General features: G+C 41.6%; 1 protein-coding gene across 1 annotated transcript in view; it reads right to left on the reverse strand.

The window, feature by feature from the left end:
• LOC115828869 (rab effector Noc2-like) overlaps positions 1-21086 on the reverse strand; it is a 36078-nt gene that overhangs the window by 14660 nt on the left and 332 nt on the right. The window contains exons 2-4 of the mRNA XM_030792966.1: positions 20804-20947; positions 19339-19468; positions 3785-3950 (exon numbers count right to left, since the gene is read on the reverse strand). Coding sequence (XP_030648826.1) covers positions 3785-3950; positions 19339-19468; positions 20804-20947 — 440 coding nt within the window. The remainder of the gene's footprint in view (positions 1-3784; positions 3951-19338; positions 19469-20803; positions 20948-21086) is intronic.

The raw sequence follows: 21086 nt of genomic DNA on the forward strand, positions 1-21086 counted from the left end.
AGTCAGTGCAGCTGAGACTGTTTAATAACTGCATAGTAATTAGTACACAGTAGACTGCGTATACCTCGAGGCAGGTAAGATAAACTAGTTTTTTTTCTTTTTTGATCCAGGATCAAAATATCACTCTAACGATTCTTTCATGTCACTCACAGGAATACAGGTGCACGGAATGATTTCACTGAACAATGGGTTTATCTTCACGTTGAGCCTATCACAGAGAGTCACAAGCCCATTCTCCAACACATAGGAAAACTGATAGATGTCTACAGTACATCAAAAATATCGAGAAAGTGCCGTGATTGTAAAATAATGACAAACATTCAATACCTAGACATTGAGCAGAATGGCTGTTGGCTATTTTCTGCCTAAATAATACCAAAACATAACTACAATACAGTTTCTTCAAATTCACAAGATGGCAGGTAAAACAGTTATTTGGAAAATGTTGAGCATTACAGCTAAGGAAACACCAGATTATTTATGAAAGAGTCCCTGCTCTACATAATAAATGTCCTGAGTTCTCTCTGTAAGCAATCTTGAAGGACTGGTCAGTGAAATACATAGCACAAAAAAGAGGGTGTGTATTGCTGCTGTATTTAGAGAAGTACTGTGTGCAGACAGAGATGTCCCTTGCATTTTCCACCAAATAATAGCCACCCATTAGTTTCCACAAGCCCATTATGCCAGTACATTATCATCACTAATCTGTAATGACTGCCAAATGCAGGATTTCATGCAATTCCAATGAGTCCCATTTAAAACATTTACATAAATTTTTATCATGATTAACCTAGGAGTATTAATTCACAAAAGAAAAAATCAAATGGGTTCAGACACCAAATTTCACAGGGACAGAAAAGCCGTTTGACCGTTTTATGTTGCGAAGAAGAAAGTTGTAATTATGTTATCGGGGCTGGAATAAACCAAGGGAATTCATTCTTTAATCAGAGCGTTTGATATTGATGGCTTATGACAGTCTGAGTTATGCAATGGCTGATAACCCTGTGCTTGTGGACTGACTTCAGGTTAGACTCTCAGTACATAAAAAAACCCCCAAAAACCCTAAAGCACAAGCCAGGGAAAACACAGCGGAGCGGCATCTGTTTCTCACTTGTCTGGTTACGGTAAAATCTACAGCGATGGTGACAAAAGCATAGCTGCATCCTGCATGCTGAGTGAGAGAGAAAGAGAGAGAGAGAGAGAGAGAGAGAGAGACAGAGAGACAGAGAGACAGAGAAACTGTCCTTTTTTTTATTGAAAGTGAAACTACCTCCTCACTTTAGATGAATGGCACGGGCATCCCAAACATACTCTATACCAAATCCTCGGCCTGGAACCTGACGGGATACAAAAGTTTCATTTCAAGATCCATCCCAACACGTTTTTTCCCCCTCATGGCACAAGCATAATCCCATGAAGAAAGTAAACCACAGAAGTGTTTGACTGAATAGCAGGCGGTAAGATGGGTCATTCACGACCCATCCATGATGAACCTCTGTGCGAGGGGATGGTCACAATTAACAGCAAGAGACCTGTCTAACCCTATATAACCATATCTAACCCTATCTGACCCCATCTAACTCCTAACTCCATCTAACCCCTTTTCTGAGTGTCACCCAGTCCAAACAAGGTCCTGCCATCAGCACGTGTGCAAAGCCACCAGTGAACAATCAGCATCATTCTTCAAAACATCCAGAATTAATGGGTGGATGGTAAAGCATATGTTTCTCTCTTCACTGGTGCACAGTGAGTGGAAAAAAAACATACAATCTTCATACAACACATACTAAGAGAGAGAGAGAGAGAGAGAGAGAGAGGGAGAGGGAGAGGGAGAGAGAGTGAGTGAGTGAAAAGAGATTGTATGTGCTTTCACACATTTACAAGAAATGTGACAGGAGCGTTTTCATCAACACTTCCGCAAGGTAAGCGCAGAACGAACAGAACGAAAAAGAAAAAGAAAATAAGACGCGTAGGTTCGTTTAACAAAGACAATTTTACACACACTCGACAATTATTTACAGCACGAAAGAACAAGGGGGTCCTTAACGGAAAGGAGAAACGTGAATCCTTGTGGTAGTAACATGAGAGAAAATGAGCAGTAAAATGTTGATAACTCATGAGTTTTACGAAGAGTAATGAACATAAGACATGAGGTTCTGGTCCCTCCAGAGTCAATTTGGGGATCTGCCGAGACCTGCCGTAAAGGGGGGAAAGGTAGTCGCCAAATGGTGTTCACACGGGCTTCCCATTTCTCCTCTTATCAAAGGCTGCAGATGGTCTCATTTCATCCACACCACACTCGATTTATTCCTAAATAAACTCCCTTTTGTGTTCATTTCTGCAAGGTTAGGTAAACTGGTGCCAAGCGTTTAGCAGTTACCTTATGTTCTCCTGGATGCTGAAGTGATCTTTATTTGGGAATGAAATTGAAGGGGGCTGCAGAGTACTAGAGGCCGTGACATTTTCAACATAAGTAGAAAGCAGACAAGTCCCTGTTGAAATACGGTGATGCTGGAGAGGCTGGTAACTTCTGGACAGTTATTCGCACATTTGACTGGCAGCTTAAGATAGAAGGTTCTGGAAAATACGTAATTTTCTACTTTTCCAAAGCGTAAACAACTGTTAGTGGTCAGATCTTGTACATAAGTCTAAATTCCACTTTCAGTAAGTGAGCAAGTAAGCAGTGAAGAGGCTAAAAGTTAAACAGATTTAAAGTTTTAGTCCCTCAACAAACTTCAAATCTAAAAAACTGAATATTTTAGCAAAAATTGCTGTACTGATTCAAAAGAACTTACTGTCTAAAGCATTTCACGCTGACAAGATCAAAAGAAAATCAGATCTTAGTTTAACAAAAGAACATCATGTTTACCTTGAGTGCTATGGAAGAATCATTCAAATTATTTGAGAAACCAACCCCCCCCCCCCCTTTTTAAAGTTTAACAAGTAAACAACTCAGTTAACAGGCCATGGCAGGATTAAAGTAAACTTTGTAATGCACATCTATATGTCCAGAAATTAGCTTTCCGCGAAGCGAAGCTAACTCTTTGATTAAAATACTCCCTTATTAATAAAGGTTGAGAGTGCAAGCTGACAAGGGCTGACCAGAAAACACAAGTCCGCTGGCCGTGTTAGCAAAAAATAGAAACATATCTCTGCCGAAGAATAAAAGTGTTGAGCTGTTCTGAAGAATCATTGTGCTTGAGGAAATTACCAATTAAGATAAGAGGCTGACACACGGGATAGCAAAACGCTCAGAGCTAGCATCAGACGCGCAGTGAGGTTTCTTTCTCCCCCCCTTTTTCATACAACAATCAGAATATGCATATAACAGGACCAGAATGAACATGTACGATTTCTATGGAATTTAAACTGTTTCATTTATTTTCTTTGGACTTTGAGAGCAAAATGTCTTGTACAATATCACACTGTTGACCTGGTTTACTGGATCCTTTATTCTCTGCCATTTCTATCGAGAAACAAAACAAAACAAAACAAAGCAATAATTCTTGGGTTCATTTGAAACGTGCAAGGCAGCAGTTTTCGATAAATGTGATGGAAATGAACCAATCGCAGGTTGGTTAGCAAAACATTAGCATATCTGTGCATCTTGCACATGCTCAGATCACATGTACCCACAGTTCACCTCAACGCTCTGAAAACCATAAGATAAATGTCTTTGGTGAGGGCTTCCACTATCAGTAATTCTCTATCAGGTATTAAAATGGAGCACTTCCATAGAAGCCACGCGCATTCCAGTGTATTTCCTGTGAGGTGACTGACTGACCTTTGGTGTGTGCCCATGTGTATGTGCGGCTAGCCGCCTCGCTCCGGGTCACTTCCTGCTCCGTCCTCTCGACGACCGGTCTCCTGACATCTAAAGCGGCATCCTTAGTGGGCCGCACGTGTTTCGGCAAGGCCTTGTAAAACCACGCTCCTGAGCGTTTCCACACCTAGAAAGAAGAGACAGAGAGAAAGAGTAGAAAAGACTGGAGTCAGCATTGTGCATGGATTGATTTTGTAGCAAAAAAAAAAAAAAAGAAAAGAAAAGAAAAGAAAAAAAAAAGCTATTTTGTGTCTAGAGTGAAACAGTACAACTTGATGAGGCATGCATTATAATTAACTATCACATCAGAGTTTAGGGAGAAGTTATAATGCAAGTGTCTGCCTCGAAAGGAAAAAGAGAATGTACAGCTTATTGGAGAGTTCACTGCAAACCCTCACGACAGAGCTTAAGTCAGCATTCCAGCCTCAGTATTCCTGGTATTGCTACTGTGCTGATAAAATCTCTTATGAACTGTAGACAGAGTCTATGTTGGAACAATTCATTGTTGGCGGAACCCAAAAAGAACAATTGCCAATTGGCTGACGCTTTTGCAGGTGGAAAAAAAAAATCAAGACAAACCTTAGAAATGGTTAAATATCATCTTTCAACAACTGCACACAGCCCCCTTTCTGGATGAGCTCAATTTGTGCACTGGCATGGCAGAGAAAGATAGCTCCACTGCCAAAGCATAGCAATGAGACCAGAAGATGAAGCATTTGGTCCTGAAATTTTCAGATGGTCCAATACTGAATGACTCAAACAGCATATTTATTCTTTGTGCTGCATAGTGGAGTCTGGCAAAAAAAAAAAAAAAAATCCAGACACATAGCCTGCTGATAGTAAAATACTCTGTGTGTGTGTGTGTGTGTGTGTGTGTGAGAGAGAGAGAGAGAGAGGCAGACAGACAGACAGACAGACAGACAGACAGGCACAGACCCAGAACCAAGCAGATCAGCAGACAAACAGTGATGGACAGTGGGTGTTAAAATGTCATGGCTGATAGCAGCTGCTCCAGAGTTGGCAAGGCCTACCATCCAGCTGCCCTGCCTCGCCCGTACCTGCCTGGGCTCCGGCCACACAAACCTGGCCTGCACCCACAGCTTAAGAGGTCACACTGCAATGCAGTGCACCTGCCAGAGAGAGCAGCAGGTTACTGCGGGGGGATTCTCGCCTAGCTAGATATTCCCGTTGCTTTGGACGAAGACGGTTTGTTATTAAAAAACGAACTGACAGCAGTCATAGGAAATTGGTAAATGCTAAATAGGGATTAAAAACCCAAAACGCAACAGATTGGCCGTCTGTTTTTGCAGGAACATGTATAGTTACAGCTGCCAGGATGAGAAATTACGCCAGAAAAAACAAAAACAAAAAAACCCAAAACAAAACAAAACAAAACAAAAGCAGCTAAACGACTCAGCAGATTTGACGACTCCGCCTCTGCTCGGTTATGCCGTGTTTAGACTTTTGATGAACATTTTTTTTGTAGGTTTAGATGGGTGGCTCTGTGAATAATTTGGAAAATGAAATATTAGAATGTTTTTTGGGTTTTTTTTGGGCATCGCTGCTACTGAGACGTGCAGGGACGATGAGGGCGCAAGCCTGGTTTGAAGCAATTTGGCTTCCAGGGTAGGAGGCAGAAGGGTGCTATTACAATGGTTTGACTGCTTCTGAACCCCGGATTTTTCTAGAAACGAATGGGGAGAACAGGACTGAATTGTGAAGCTAAGAATAGTGCCGATTTCAAAAAAGCTGTAATTTCCCAAAGCTATGACTTTACGTTGAACAATGTTACTAATGACAGAAGATTGCTCGCAGAACGCTTGACACAAAATGTCAATAATTCTGCCTGTAAAATAAACTTCCCATTAATTCAGTCGTTATGAGAAATGAACCAAGACTGAAGAGAGGAGAGACACCTCAAACTGAACAAGAGATCTGTTCCAACACTGTCAACTAGTGGATACAGACAGACAAATCCAAACCTTAAATCTTACTGAGAAAAACGTGGAACAAATGTCTCCTTCACCAAAGCCTGTACAGCATTAGAAAGAGGGAAATAAAGAGAGAAAGAGAGAGTGAAAATACAGAAGCATGTAAACTAAATGCCTGGAATGTTCTGGGAATGCGGTGCATGTCTCATGCGCTAGATTTTATACTTCTGACAACCTGCTTGATCATTTACCTCGAGCCAAATCCAAGATCTAATCCATCATTTTACTTGCAGATGGGGGATTGATCCTTATATGTAATTGAACAGCATTGTAACAACTCTTGACGATTGCTGCATTTCTGTGTTAAGTTTTACTGGAATAACAATTTGAAAGAAGCATCACAGGCTTTGAGGGAAAAAAAAAATTACTAGCCTATGACTGTCTGGTAGGCCACAACAAACACTTTAGTGAGACGTCTTCTTCTTTTGTCTGAGAACAAAACATGCTGTTTACAACTTCCACGCCATGTAAAGCAAGTAATCCCGCCGACACGTAGGCAAATAAATAATAACAGACTTCATTTCCAACTGTTAACTATAGTGAATCAACCGCAGTGTGTCACTTAGGTCTGCCGGCAATCATAGGGAAACACAGAGTCCAGATATTTTACAAATGAATTTTCCTTCAGGTTATACGATATAATACAATACAACCGCCACTCATTTGCCAACAGGGAGAGAAAATGAAGACAGTGCTAGGGAGCAACAGATGAATAGAGAGAAGAAATTGCGTTGACATCCAGAAGACGGAAAAGAGAACGCCAGATCCGGGTCACCCGTTGGAAATCATTGCGGAATGATTTTCTCGGGGGGGGGGGGGGGACTCGGCCATTAAAATGCTGATACCCTCCTGATACAGGAGAGAGACCATTAAAATGTGCATTACAGCATTAACATACAAGATGAGGGACAACAACGTGAAAATGTAAATGCATCTGAAAGGTCCCCCAACATCATAAAAGCACAGAGAACATGACTGGGCGCCTTGCAAATGACAATAAGAGGGGGAAAAAATGAAATGATCTCGCATTAAGAATTTAAAAATAGACCTTGAACAGGTTGTGGTATTTCTAAATGACATGTTAACGTCACATTCATCCGTAAGTCATAAAATTACCTCTCTTGAGGCCAGATGAAAGTCTTTCTAAGTAAAAAAAAAAAAAAAAATCTATCAGAAGGAACAGAAGGATGGTTAGGGCCTTGTCAAGCTGCCATGAACAATAATTTATTATCACTTCATGTCATTAAAGTGAAGGGGGTGCGCTATTGTCCTGAATTGAGACACTAGATGGTCTCACCGAGGGAACACTGAGGAGTATTTTTCCATTGGGGAATTTCAGCATGGGCCTCCTCTCAACAAAGATGAAGAGGAGAGAAAAAGCAACAGCGAAGCGACTTTGTTTCCGTCCTCTCTAATATCTAGAGACTCATTACCTCCGCAGTCATGCCGAGGGAATAGCAGGTTTGTTTGTTTTTTTCCTATAACACACTAAACTGTAACTGGAAACATAACTCGATGCTGTGAAACATAAATCGATGCTGTGTCCTATACATGCTAAAGGCACATGTGCGCGTGCACACACACACACACACACACACACACACACATATGGGTGTGTGATATATATATATATATATATATATATATATATATATATAGACACACACACACACACACACACATGCGCACGCAACTATTCACATATGGGTATACACATACACACACACACACACACACACACACAGAGTTAAACACTCATCTACCAAAAAGCATTCACACAGCCCAGTGATTATTTCTGTGTGTACAACACACAGGTTGATGGAAATGTTTTGTGTTAAACTGAGTAAGTTGTTTTCCCCCTTGTTCTTTAAATTGTTACTGAGGAAGCTGCCAGGGCAAACAGTGACAGTTTCACTGTGTGTAAGAGAACCAAACACAGCGGAAACTCCTCACCTGTAAACAAATAAAAACGGGGGGAAAAATACCCCTCACATCCATGATTGTGAGTCAAACTGAATCGACTGAGACACAACCGCAGTCAGTGTAACAGAGTGAAGACTTAAGACATGGGCAGAGACATGAGATTAAATGATTTGATTCGTAATACAATGTGACTGAACTCAGTGAGGTAAATCAAAATCGCCAACAAAGTCGTACTGCATTCGGTAAATGTTACGGCACGACCAATATCAAATTCATAGGGCAACATTGGGTTGGATGAGGCAGGTCTTAAATCAAATAACTGTCATTTCAAAATCAACTCCGCCCCCTTTATGATGTCATTGCGACCAGACAGATGCATTTGTCACAAAAGGGCAAGTGAAGCATCGTCCAAAAGATAACTTTTATACATGTTTTTAAATAATACTGCAAGACAATCAAGCAAAATGCAATGATAATTTGAAAGAGCATTCTTTCAAATGAAATTAGGTAAACAGCAAACGTGCAATAATTCACAGAGGAAATTCAGATGCAGTAAAGCCAAAGGCGCTCCTCCAATTAATTTCCAGTTGATTACTGCCGATTAGTTCCAGCTGATTGGTTTAGCAGGGGAGACCCAATGGTAACAATGCATCTAAAACCAACGACTATCAAACCAGCGCCAAATAAAAGAAAAAGGGGGGGGGGGGGAGACAGTCGTACATCGAGGATGGATACAATTCTTTGTCTGACATATTCTGAACGATGTTGAATTATGTCTCTCAAAACATTTCTATAAATGATTTCCTTAGACACAAATGTCAGACATTAGAGACTGGAATATCATCATCTTTAACTGAACTGACTGAAACTAATTTTTTTTTTGTTTCCATATTATTTGCAGCTGAGCTTCGAACTCTGCTCATAAAGATACTGTTCTCTTGGCAAATGAAAATGTACAAACATAATTTTCTGCACGCTGGAGTACTGCATTTTGATCTAGGTTTGTTCTCATACTTTGACTGCTTACACTGAGAACAAAGGGTGAAATGGATATGTGTCTTCCATAAAAGAACCAATCAGCTAAGTTAAAAAAACACACACACACACACACACACACACACACACACACACACGCACACAACTATGATGGATAATAAACAGAGGAGAAAGGTGGGGGGGGGGGGTAAAAGGGAAGTTTAGAGATCAAAAAGAGAGAGATAATGCATGTGTAACCCCCACACTCCACCTCAGCCATCACCGGGCACATAGAATATTTACTGGTCAGACGACTGATAACACTCACAGAACTTTTCAGTCATACTTTTGTCCCCTCCCTGGCCAATTAAGACTGTAAATTCTCTCTCAATCTTTGAGCTGAGTGAATAGCCAGCGAGACATTCATTTCGCGTTCAGTCCCTTGACAGATCTGGGATGTGCCAAATGAGAGGCAAATCAAAAGCCAACAATTTCCTTTTCGGCATTTTAATTAGGGCAGCGATAATATCGCTAATTTGTTATGGGGGGGTGGGGGTGGGTGGGGTGTGTGTGTGTGTGTGGGGGGGGGGGGGGGGGGGGTGGAGGAGCAGCGTTTCGTGAAATTAGTTTTTTGTGGATGGTGGAAGCGCAACTGGTGACCAGGATGCAGTGGCTGTGTCCTCGCCTGAGAGAAGCAGCCAGGCAGAACTCTATTAGTGCCACCGAGCTCTGGAGACCCACATCTGGACAAAAGGGTGGTGCAGGGAGAGAGGTGGAGGGAGAGAGGGCTACACGACGGATGGGGTCGTCCGTGATAATCCAGGCATGTTAATGCTAATGGGATGAACACAGAGAGCTGGGCTAGAACAAGTCAAGCTGCCATTTTAAAAGTTGTACCCGCCCACAGACAGCTGAACACCAATCAGATTTGATTTTAAGTACCTACAACTGTGTGAAAAATAATTGCACACTGTGTGCTGCAGCTGAAAATGTTAAACTTGATTATTATTTTATTTTTTTAATTTTTTTTTTTGCTTCCACACCTTTGAGAGTCATCATTATCACACATCAGTATGACCTAGAGAGTGGCATGCAGTTACTTTAGAGCAATGTTTCTCAGCTCCACTCACAAAGACCCACTAACCCAGGCCTACTACACATGCTAGTTAACACTTAGCACCAGTACACCAAGATTAAGAGACCAGTGGCTCAGTAATGGGAGGATAAATTCAGTCGGATGTGGTAATGACAGACTGAAGCTAAGATTTGCTGTCTTTTGGATGCCCATGACTCGAGTTAAAAACCATTGCTTTGGAGCGTACACAATAACTAAATAGCATTGAAACAGCAGGGAATAACAAAGTTAAGAAGTTACAGACAGTGTTAGATATCACAATTTAAACGATTATTGCCCTCTGTAGAGAACACTTTTTAACTGAAAATAACAAATATTTCAGTCTTTGACAGTTGGCTATTATCAAACGGGAGTTACAAAATTATTATTATTTTTCTTTGTTAGATAAATTGCATTTTTAAAATTAATTTCAAAAGTGAAAAAAAAAAGTAAAAAAAAGAAAAGATCGCAAACTCATGTAAAATAATGCTTGTAACAACCGAACAGAAGAACAGAGATACTGTGAAGGAACTGTCTTCAAAGTTCATCAATTAGAATTTGACAAATTTTTTTTACAGATTTTTCTCCTTAACTCTATTGATTATAATGTGGTTAATTTAGCCACCCCCCCCCAACTCAATTTAATTAATTGGTATTATAAATGATCAAAATATAGTTCCACAACTAATCTCTGGTAACACTCCATTAGTGCGCACAGCATAAGAAAGGGTGTAATTTAAATTATTATTGTACTAAGACACAGAGAAGAGTATGACCCACAAAGCTCAACATGCTCCAGATCAAACTGTTCACACAAGACGGTCCCATAAAAATTCAGAGTTATCACCATTGTGTTTTCAGTTGTTCCATGGTGTACAGTTTCTCATCAACACCCAGAGGTAAATTACACTGACATTGCTCTCAATATTGGTAAAATGTGAGAGAGTCACTATATTGCTCTCCTACCAACATTGGCTCTAATGGCGCATAATCTCCCTGTAATGTTTTCTGGAGACGAGACTGCAGTTAGTCATAATGTTATCATACAAAGCTCTTGACAAAAAAAAATTCCAATGCCCCCCCCCCCCCCCCAAAAAAAAAAAGAAAAAAAAGGAAAAAAACAACAAATTTGAGAGTGTTGTGAAATGAGAGCATTAGTGTGTGCAACTCCATATTAAATTTTGAACTTTTCATCATCCATAATGTTTTAATGTTTTATTGAGGAGTCTGGTGTAGAAGCGCAGTGCCTTGACACGCTGTGAACTCGACTTCACGACTCTACTTCAGATGCGTCAGGCGCCGTTACAAACTTTTTTTAATCCCTTATTACCTTGTCACCTCAAAAAAAAAAAAAGAAAAAAAAAGAAAGAAAGCTGGGAAGAAGTCAAATGAACCTAAACTGTTTATTTCACTGGCAATGACAGATGGAACCTCTGAGCTATTGGCCCCTGGGGGTTGAGTGACGCGAAAACAGTTCAATTCTATCCAACCTCTGTATAGATTTTAGTCTTGGACGGATTTTGCCACGGTTCCATCCTTTACCCAAAGTGCCTCTGAATTTGCATGAGCCTGTCTGCGTTTGGCAGCGCGATAACTCTTACTGAATTGCCTTCTCCCATCAGCAGAACAGTCTGCCTGCCGGCATTAATTCCTCCAACTGGCTTCCAACTGGTTTCGCTCAAAAGTTTAAACTCAGCAGAAAAAAAAATGTACTGAAACGAATCTCGACCCGCAAGAGGAAAATCTTAATAATTTCCTTTTTAAAACTGCAAAAAAAAAAAAAAAGGAAAAGACAAATTTCGTGGAAGAGTTAATGGCTGAACCATAATATTTCCCAGAACAGGTTTTGGATTGGAAGTAAAAAAAAAAAAAAGAACATAACCATGCAGAAACACATACAGAGTGGATTTAGGATTCAGTTTGGTACAAAATGTGTATGAATGCCCAGCAAGAGCTCGATGATATTGTTACCGAATTCTGTAATATCTGAGATTTGTAAGCGAGTCTATGGGATGCTCCTTCCTTCCGGAAAGGTCCTTCTTGCTGAGGTGGGAATGAAATATGTCTGCCCATAGCCCATGTTGGCCCCTCAAACACTGTGCTGGAGAGATAAGCTTAATCATGACTCAAGGCTATCTGTGTCCCTGCTTCACGAAAAAGAAAGAAAGAAGAAGAAAAAAAACGAAAAAAAAAAAAAAAAACTTCACTCTGAGCCTTTGACACAGAGTCATTTTATTCCATAACTCAGAACAAACATGATACCCAGCCTTGACGTTTATCAAGGGTTTATCTGGCAGATTATCTGATGTGCAACAGGATAAATACTTTTTTATTGCTCATGCTCTATGAAAATAGTGTGAAAATGCAGTCTGAAAGTAAGAAGAGAATGTGAGATGGCTCTACACTGGCAAGGACATTCAGTGGAATGTATCTGTGTGTTTAGGTATGACTGATGCGCTAAGCATTCAAACACAAAGCAAATGCTGGTTCGCCCCGCCAACAGTTTGTGCTATATTTCACTGATGCATAGCCAGCGCCTTTGGTTCAATCGTATATTATGGGGAGAAATCCAAACGCATAAATATCTCTAAAATGGTCTCATGACAGACTGTTATGGGGAAAAAAAACGGTAATGCAAGAGGTAAAAGTATTTGGGTTTTCACATCCAATTGTAAAGCGGCCCTTGAAACATTTACGAGGCAAACACTTTCTGCTATGACTGACAAGGATAACTAGCGTTAGCTTCAGACAGACAGGCAGGAACAGTAAACAAACCAAATCCAGGGCTAGGTAATCCTACTTCCTGGGGAATTACAGACGACGCATGCTGTCATCTTGAGCTGTATATAAACATATCAGATCTGTCTCATCAAGGGCCTGAAGAGCCTCTGAATATCAGTGTTAAAATAAATAAGACACCAAACCATGCAGGAGCATGGTGCTCCAACAGGGCAACTGTTTATCCCTACAAAATAAAAAAAAAAAGAAATAGTTTTGAAAGATATGTCCACTTGTTGCTGTGTAAAGTTACTTTGCAGCCCACAAATGTCAAGCGTTTTGATTATTCATCGGCCCAAAAATTTGTGTTTGATTACTGGAGATTTTTATTGCCAAAAGAATCAAAAGCAGAACCCCCCCCCCCCCCCCCCCCCCCCCCCCGAACTGTGCAATATATAGTGAAGTGAGTGAAATATATTGAACTCACATTTCGTTATGGCAAAAATTCAAAACACATATATATAAAAAATTAATTTAATTTAAAACATTTACTAATGAAGCCAAAATTAAAAAAAAAAGTTTGTTTGCTGACCACGCATTATTAATCGATGAAGTCGCCGCAAGACATTTCTGGAACCTTCCTTACTGAGTGGAGTTTGAGCGGACTGTGCCGTGTCTTGTTTGTTATGGCTGTATGTTTAACCTTTCCAGGTCGGGGGAGGTGACAGACAGACGGGCAGAGGAAAGGACAGGGCCTGCAAGCTAGATCAACACTGACTGGCACAGATAAAAGCTAGGATGTCCTGGAAGTGTGTGAGTTGATGAGATAGCAGGCGCTGAGGGAGCACTGGGAGACCAGGTTCAGAGGCCAAAAGTCTAAGTACATAATGGAGAAGCTCCCTAGACTCTGTCTGCGGGTTATATACCGCACAGATAAGACTCACTCAGACTCTGCCATGCAGATCAAGGCTGCGAGAAACTATTCAGTAGACACACACACACACACACACAGAGAGATGTACGCACGCACACATGCGCGCGCACACACACACGTACGCACGCACGCACGCACATGCACACGCACACACACACACACGCACACACACACAGGCATGCACACACAGACGCACGCACAAACCCAGTGGATTAAGGGCTCAGTGTAGAGGGAAGCTTTTGGATGCTCTTCTCTCCTATGGCTGCCATGCTTTCAAAGCCATTGTTGACATTCATAAGATAATATTTCTGGCTGCTAGTGAAGTTCTATATCAAGTGTGAAGAATTAAAAATAGACATCCAACACTCTTAGTAAAGGAATACAGCAAATTTTGATTATTCAAGTGGTTTCAGCCTCTTCAGTGTTAATAACTGACGTGTAAATGTGTGCTGGTGATGACGATTTGGGTCCCACCATCATTAGCTATGTTTGACATAGGTACCATAGGACTGCCATATCATACTAAATAGGTCAGTTCTCGTTAACGAACACCAAATGATAAAAAGGGGGCCTGGATCATTTCATACACGTGAAAAACGTACACAAATATAATTATCCTCGCACAACAACCGCGGCATCTCTCGTCCAGTCAGAGGCGGGACACACACCAGAGATTCCACGCTTCCAGAGAGAAGGTGATATTATAAAGGGAGTATCAGCAGCAAAACCTGGTTATCTGGTTATTACAACTGTGGTCTAGATGGTGTCAGTGGGGAAGGTCTCATTGAAGATGACACAGAGATGCTCCTAAACCCTGCAGATACCAGATATTCTCTCCTCCTCCTCCTCCTCCTCCTCCTCCTCCTCCTCTCTCTCCATCAGCCCGTCTCCAGCCACGCTTTCATTACGGGAGCAGAACCGAGATTTGCCTGACAGCACTAACAGACGGCTAATTGGACTGATGTTATCAGAACATCCTGTGCAGTTATTGCCCGAGGCAACACATGATTGGTGCCTGCTTTCGCCCTGTGACTCAAGCCCTCATGTTCTTCTTAGCAGGTACATCAGCGCAGAGACGGTTACGCTGGTTTCTGATTGGACGATTCAGGAGGAGCTCGGTTTGAAGGAGGGCTAACTTTTGCACTTGTGTCTTTATCGCTGACCCCCGTTTTGAGTAAAGGTTACCGCTACGTCTAATTTCAGCCGCACAGTTCAGAGGAAACATTTGTCTTCTACTTTAACCCCGATCTCTAAACCTGCCTCTTTATGTTTTTAATGTCATAGCGACTATATTTTAGATGAAATCTGGGACCCAAGATTCTGCACTATAAAAGACGACCAAGCAGAGCACATAATTTCACATTCAGCCTCCAGTCTAATGTCAGTGTGAAGGAACTCGAGGACTCTGGTTCCCATATTACATTCCCTAAGAATTAATATCAATGCAAAGTACTACGACTACTTTCATATAAATGACATTTGTTGAAAATGTTCAAAAATCCCACTTGAAGACAAATATTAGAGGAAACCACAGATGTGAACTCATACTTCTCAGTGACTCCAATTCCATCAAACGCCAAAACACGTATTTCATTACGCCGCTAAACTGATGGTTCTTTGACCTTTTCAGCTTTTGACAGAAACAAACATTGTTGGGTTCTCTGCAGCTGCCTCCCGGATTTCACAGTTTTCACAGCTACTAAGAAATTCAAGCCGCTCATGACTATTCTATTTAGAGCAACAAGTCAAATGGCTGAGTCAAACAAGGACAGTCGGTTACAACAGGACGCCAATCAAAATTACAACGTTTGGCAGATGAAACGGCTATAAGAAGTGGAAACCCCAAACTAGCCAATCGCTCATTAATTATTAAAGAATAAAGGCTTAAAAGAAAATAACTGAATAGAAAAATGCGAAGCCTGCCCCAGTAGGGATAGCGCTGCTCATTAAGGGAAAACGATGAGTTCACTTCTTCCTCTCGGTAAATTCAGCACGGTGGAAGACATCTCAGTTATATACTCAAAAGTTGACCAGAGCTGACAGAAATATAACTCCAGACACACTGGGCTCTTGAGGAAAAAGCAAAAATGAGTCTCTCTCTCTCTTTCTCTCTCTCTCTTTCTGTCTCTCTCTGTCCCTCTCTCCATAAATCCAGCAGGAGACAGCCATTTTGACAGAAAGCTTCTTTTATCTGAAAACCTATGATAAGGGTTTTTTTTGCCAGTCGCCTGTCTCTCACACAGTGCCACTATCTGTGTAAGCAGATTCACAGTGACTGGAAGAGAAGCAAGAGTCATTTAATGCACTCACTTCGCTGTACGTGGGGCCGGTGTAGTTGCATTGAAAATAATCAGCACATTTCGCATAATGTTTATACGGTACAGTGGCCACAACAATTTTGACAGGACGTGAATTATTCATTGTGGCAAAAATCACCACTACAAAAGCGAGTTCTACTTTCCTTAAGCCTCAAGACAGAGCAGAGCTCCTCTCTCCACAGTCAACAGACTGCAAATGAAGCGTCATCCACCGAGAAATGCGCCCGAGAGGGTCTCGTTTTCCAGTGGCACTCACAGTCCAACTGCTTGACGGCTCCCCCTAGCTTTCTTTTGTGAACGCTGCAGTTTAAATGGCTTTCAATACCGGAGCCTTGAAAGTTAATGATGAGGTAATATCTGAGAAAGCGGTCGATATCGCTGTAACCAAGTGGTCAGCGTTCAAGAGAAGAGACATATAACCCTTTTTTTTAATATATGGATTCAATATCATGTTGGACTTTTTTGTGATCTAAGGAGCGTAGGAGGCAGCTGTCGTTCCCCTCTCTTGCGGTTGGAGACCATAATTCTACTGAACTGAAGCCCCTGTTCGTATACTCCCTGATTATCATTATTGAAATTTGATGTTTTCTGTATTGTATCACTGAGGGAGTAAAAATAAAAACAATGAAAAGAAGTATTTCAGAACCGACTTACTGACTGGTTGCCAATGAAAAGCACAGGTCTTACACTCACCATTTAAATCCAACTCCCATTCACTTCCATCATTAAACGTAGATCATAAACAAACAAACAAACAAACAAACAAACAAAAACATAACTCAGGGGAAAAACTGATGAGAGAACGATGAAGCTTCATGCTGTGTCATGTTCAGTTCACAACCTGGTCTGATGCTGATCTGAACTTACTTACATCGAAAAACTTGTCAAAGCAGCAACCTAGAGATGAGCATGACAAGGTAACAATGACCCCTGAAGCCAAAGTCAGACACAGCAGAGAGCGAATGATTTTCTCTGAATAAGTACATTCCCATACAGCAACAGTTAAACTAGGGGGGCTCACTGGTTAAACACAAGCATAGAGTACATGATGCCGGGTTAGGTGGTATACACAGTTTCAGAAGTGGTTTACATTACCTCTCTGTGTTCACTGCAGATCTTACAGAGCCAAAGTGCTCTTTTCTGATTGGTTGCGGTCTCAATACCACACTTTGTGCACACTTTCTGTGAGAGAGAAAGAAAACACATAGATCATTACATCATACAGACAAATAGAGTTTCCCAGCTTCAGGAGACAGTCTCAAACCAACCTAACGCAGAAAAAAAAATGATATAATTTAAACAGGGAAATACAGATAGGATATTGAAGTCTTCCCTTCCTAAAGAGATTATGCCAGAAATAATGACTATGAGAATGCCCTGCTTGTTATATCTGTCCCCTTCAGATTCAGAGTTATTGATCCTATCAAGGTACAAGAAAATAATAACTTTTATAACCTGTTTATGAGAGCAAGATTCCATTAGAATGGGCTAAGTGTAAGTGCAAAAGCAATAAGGACGGCATTTAATAGCCAATGTCTTGATTTAATTAAAAGTCTATCACCAAAAAAATCTAATTTACCACAAGCTAGGGAGAGAGAGAGAGAGAGAGAGCGAGAGACAGAGAGAGAGAGAGAGACAGACGTGGGGGTGGGGGGTATGGGGGGGTTTGCAATGTCCATTCAGAAACCACAACCACATGTTCGATGAATGAGACATTAGAGTCCTTGCTAAAAGAAATTTAATTACAACAGGAAATATCGCCCTGGAATTGTCCTTAAGAATCAATTTGAATGTGGGAATGCATTCAGCATTGTAATAAGCACAGGAAAGGGTGTTTAATCAGTCTTATCATAGTGGAAGACAAAAGCCAGGGAGAAGTGTGGATAATTATGTCTTAGCTGAAGGAGTTGTGTATTTTTGGACTTCATTTCCAGAGAGAGAGAGGGAGAGAGAGAGAGAGAGAACAAATTCAACGCAATCTTTCCTAAAGAACTGTCATGCCTATTGACATTCTGCAGAAATGCTTTGTGTTTGCGTCAAACCCACAATGACTGCGGTCTGAGGTAACAATGAATGGGGTTAAATGGAGCTGTATTACTTTTCCCACCTGTGATAAGAACAGGAAATTACACCCACAGAGGAGTGAAAAAAAAAAGTTCCTTTTAAAATTCCTCTTTCATGTCATTTTAATAACGTACCGTTAATAGAATTATATATTCCAAACACACACTCTGTGCTCTACACTAATGTAAAACTGCGTGTCACCTTTATAAATGTAACTGTTAACACACAATCAAACAAATTCCACATGGCTCATTTGAGGTCAATACAGTTTGGTGTGCAGATGAGGGAAAAAATTGAACTTTTAATACCAAACATCACTGTAAAACGTACTATCTGCGCAGGGCATCAGTTCACTACGACTGCCGCATAGCCGCGTTCCTCGACAGTTGTTTAGGGCACAGATTCTAGGCTCTTTAACGGCACACTAAACAGACACCAGCTCACAGAGCCACGGCCCCCTGTGCCGAGACAGATGCTTCTGCACTCCCACCGCTAGCTTAAGGGTTTCTGTGGGCCTTAAACTTCATTAAAAGTGGCTGGCCAGACGTTCACAAGGGCTCAGTAAACTAGGCTTTCCCCAGCCAGGTTTCTTCATGTCTGGCACGCTGCTTATACACGCTGAAAGGGAGAGAGTGAGAGAGAGCAGAAAACCTCAGGAGTCGCCTCATCCAACTGGACTCACTAAACCCTGAAACCAAGGGAGTGTAAGCTTTGTCTCCAAAATAAGTGGATGAGATACTGTAATGGTATATGGTTTTAAATGACACACTGCCCTCTTGTGATGAGATCTGGGAAGTGCACTGTTCTTTAAAAGATGGTATTTATTAAGGAACAAATATGGAAGTCCATCAAAGATTCTGACATCATTTTGCTGCAAAAACCCCCAAAATCCCTCCAAAAAACCACAACCCATACAAAAAAAAAAGAAAAAAGAACAAGAAAAAAGAAAGGGTCAAACGGCCATTTAACCGTTTTTGTTGTTGCTCATTCAGTGCAAGGTTTTTTTTTCTTTAAATAAACATAAATAAGAGTTACCTAGATAATTCCATGTGCTGATCTCTACAGCAACCCTAAGGTGATGTAGAAATCCTGAAGACCAGTAACAAACAGTGAGTTTTACCTGCATTCATGACATGACTATTATATATACCCTGCACTCACAAGGCATTAACAACTGAACATGTCACGTTTCCAAAGCTCTGACACAACACCTATCAAACAAACCAAACATTTTTACCTCTACCATTTTAGCCTCCAGTATCACTACATGCATGGCTGTCAGCTATTTGTTTACTCTAAAAATCTCTAAGCTCATGTAGAGATCCCATGACAGATACATCACTAGCTATAATCAGGAAGGCACATTTTAGTCGGCTGCCCCGGTGCTCTTGCTCCCAGACCACATTCTGGCGTGCTGTGCTCAGGCAGGGGGGGGGGATTGTGATGTATTGGTGTGGTTAAGAGGAGACACACTGTACCTTACAGCAGTCCTGGCACAGAACAGAGGGCGTCCCTAGCAGGCCCAGTACCTCCCCACAGAGCAGACACTGAGTCATCCCGTTTCCCACAGCACTCCTCCTCATGTTGTCCAGACGCTCCACCAGACGCCTGGAGCGCGCGCGCACACACACACACACACACGCACACACACACAAACAAACAAACAAACAAAAAAGAGCCTGCAGTTGACTGTCACATACACACACACACATACACACACACACACTCACACACACACACACACACACTCACACACGCACACACGCACATACACACATACACACATACACACATACACACACACACACACACACACACACACACACACAGTCACACACACACAAACAAACAAAAAAGAGCCTGCAGTTGACTGTCACATACACATATACTCACACATACACACACACACACACACACACACACGCTCACACACGCACGCACACACACATACACACACTCACGCACACACACACACACACACACACACACACAAACAAACAAACAAACAAACAAACAAACAAACAAAAAAGAGCCTGCAGTTGACTGTCACATACACATATACTCACACATACACACACACACACACACGCACGCACACACACACACACGCACACACACACTCACACACGCACGCACGCACGCACACACACACACATACACACACTCACGCACACACACACACACACACACACATACACACACACACACACACACACACACAAACAAACAAAAAAGAGCCTGCAATTGACTGTCACACACACATATACTCACACAAACACAAACACATAATAAGACATACCCACATACGGGGACTAATGCGGTTAAAAATCGTGTTTTATGTAAACGGCGATATTTATCTGTGATACTGAGAAATCTCTGTGCTGTGTAAAAGTAAAGATGAGTTTGAACAGTTTCACTGCAAAAAAAAGAAGAATTTTTTTTTTAAATGTATTTTTCCATTTTCTCCAAAGGAGGATGTCACTTTCTTGATTCTGCCCACAACTACACACACACACACACACACACACACACACACACACACACACACACGCCGGTCCATCAGTGATCACCTGCGAGTTATGGAAGGATTGGGACCCTGGCTGACTCACATACCAAAGGAGCTCAGTTAGCTGTGCTCCTATGGACTCCTGCCCACAGTTAGCGAATGGATTCGAACCATTAATCCTAGATGCAGGAGGTAGCTGTGCATTGTTTGGCAGCACCTCAAACAGGTGCAGAATCACTGAGAGTCCCAGTTTTGCATTTAGTCACACGGGCTCAAATCTAATAAGCCATCGAACTCAAAAAAAAAGCGCTGACCTTCACAAACAAGTAAACAGAGGTCACTGATCTGGAAATAACAAAAGTCTGTCGGATAACACGCAAAGGAAGAGACGTGACGTGACGTGACGTGACACGGCTGAAGCGCGGGGCGGGCCTTACCCGATCCGGCACTGCTCAATGAGATCCAGCTGCTCTGCCCTTTGTATTACACTCATAATGATGTCCAGCTCTCTCTTCTCCAGGATCTGACTCTTCCTCTGCCTCTCCGTCTTGAAGGTATGCACGGACCAGCCTGTGTGCAGCCTAACGCAAAAGCATCCAAACACACAGATACATGCATGTTGAAACACACACACACACACACACACACACACACACACACAACCTTATTGTTGACTGCAGAAATGTAGAAACGTATTGTACACAGGCAGCAGAGTGATAA

This window comes from Chanos chanos, chromosome 15 (assembly GCF_902362185.1).
Source record: "Chanos chanos chromosome 15, fChaCha1.1, whole genome shotgun sequence".
In the NCBI taxonomy this organism is placed as follows: domain Eukaryota; kingdom Metazoa; phylum Chordata; class Actinopteri; order Gonorynchiformes; family Chanidae; genus Chanos; species Chanos chanos.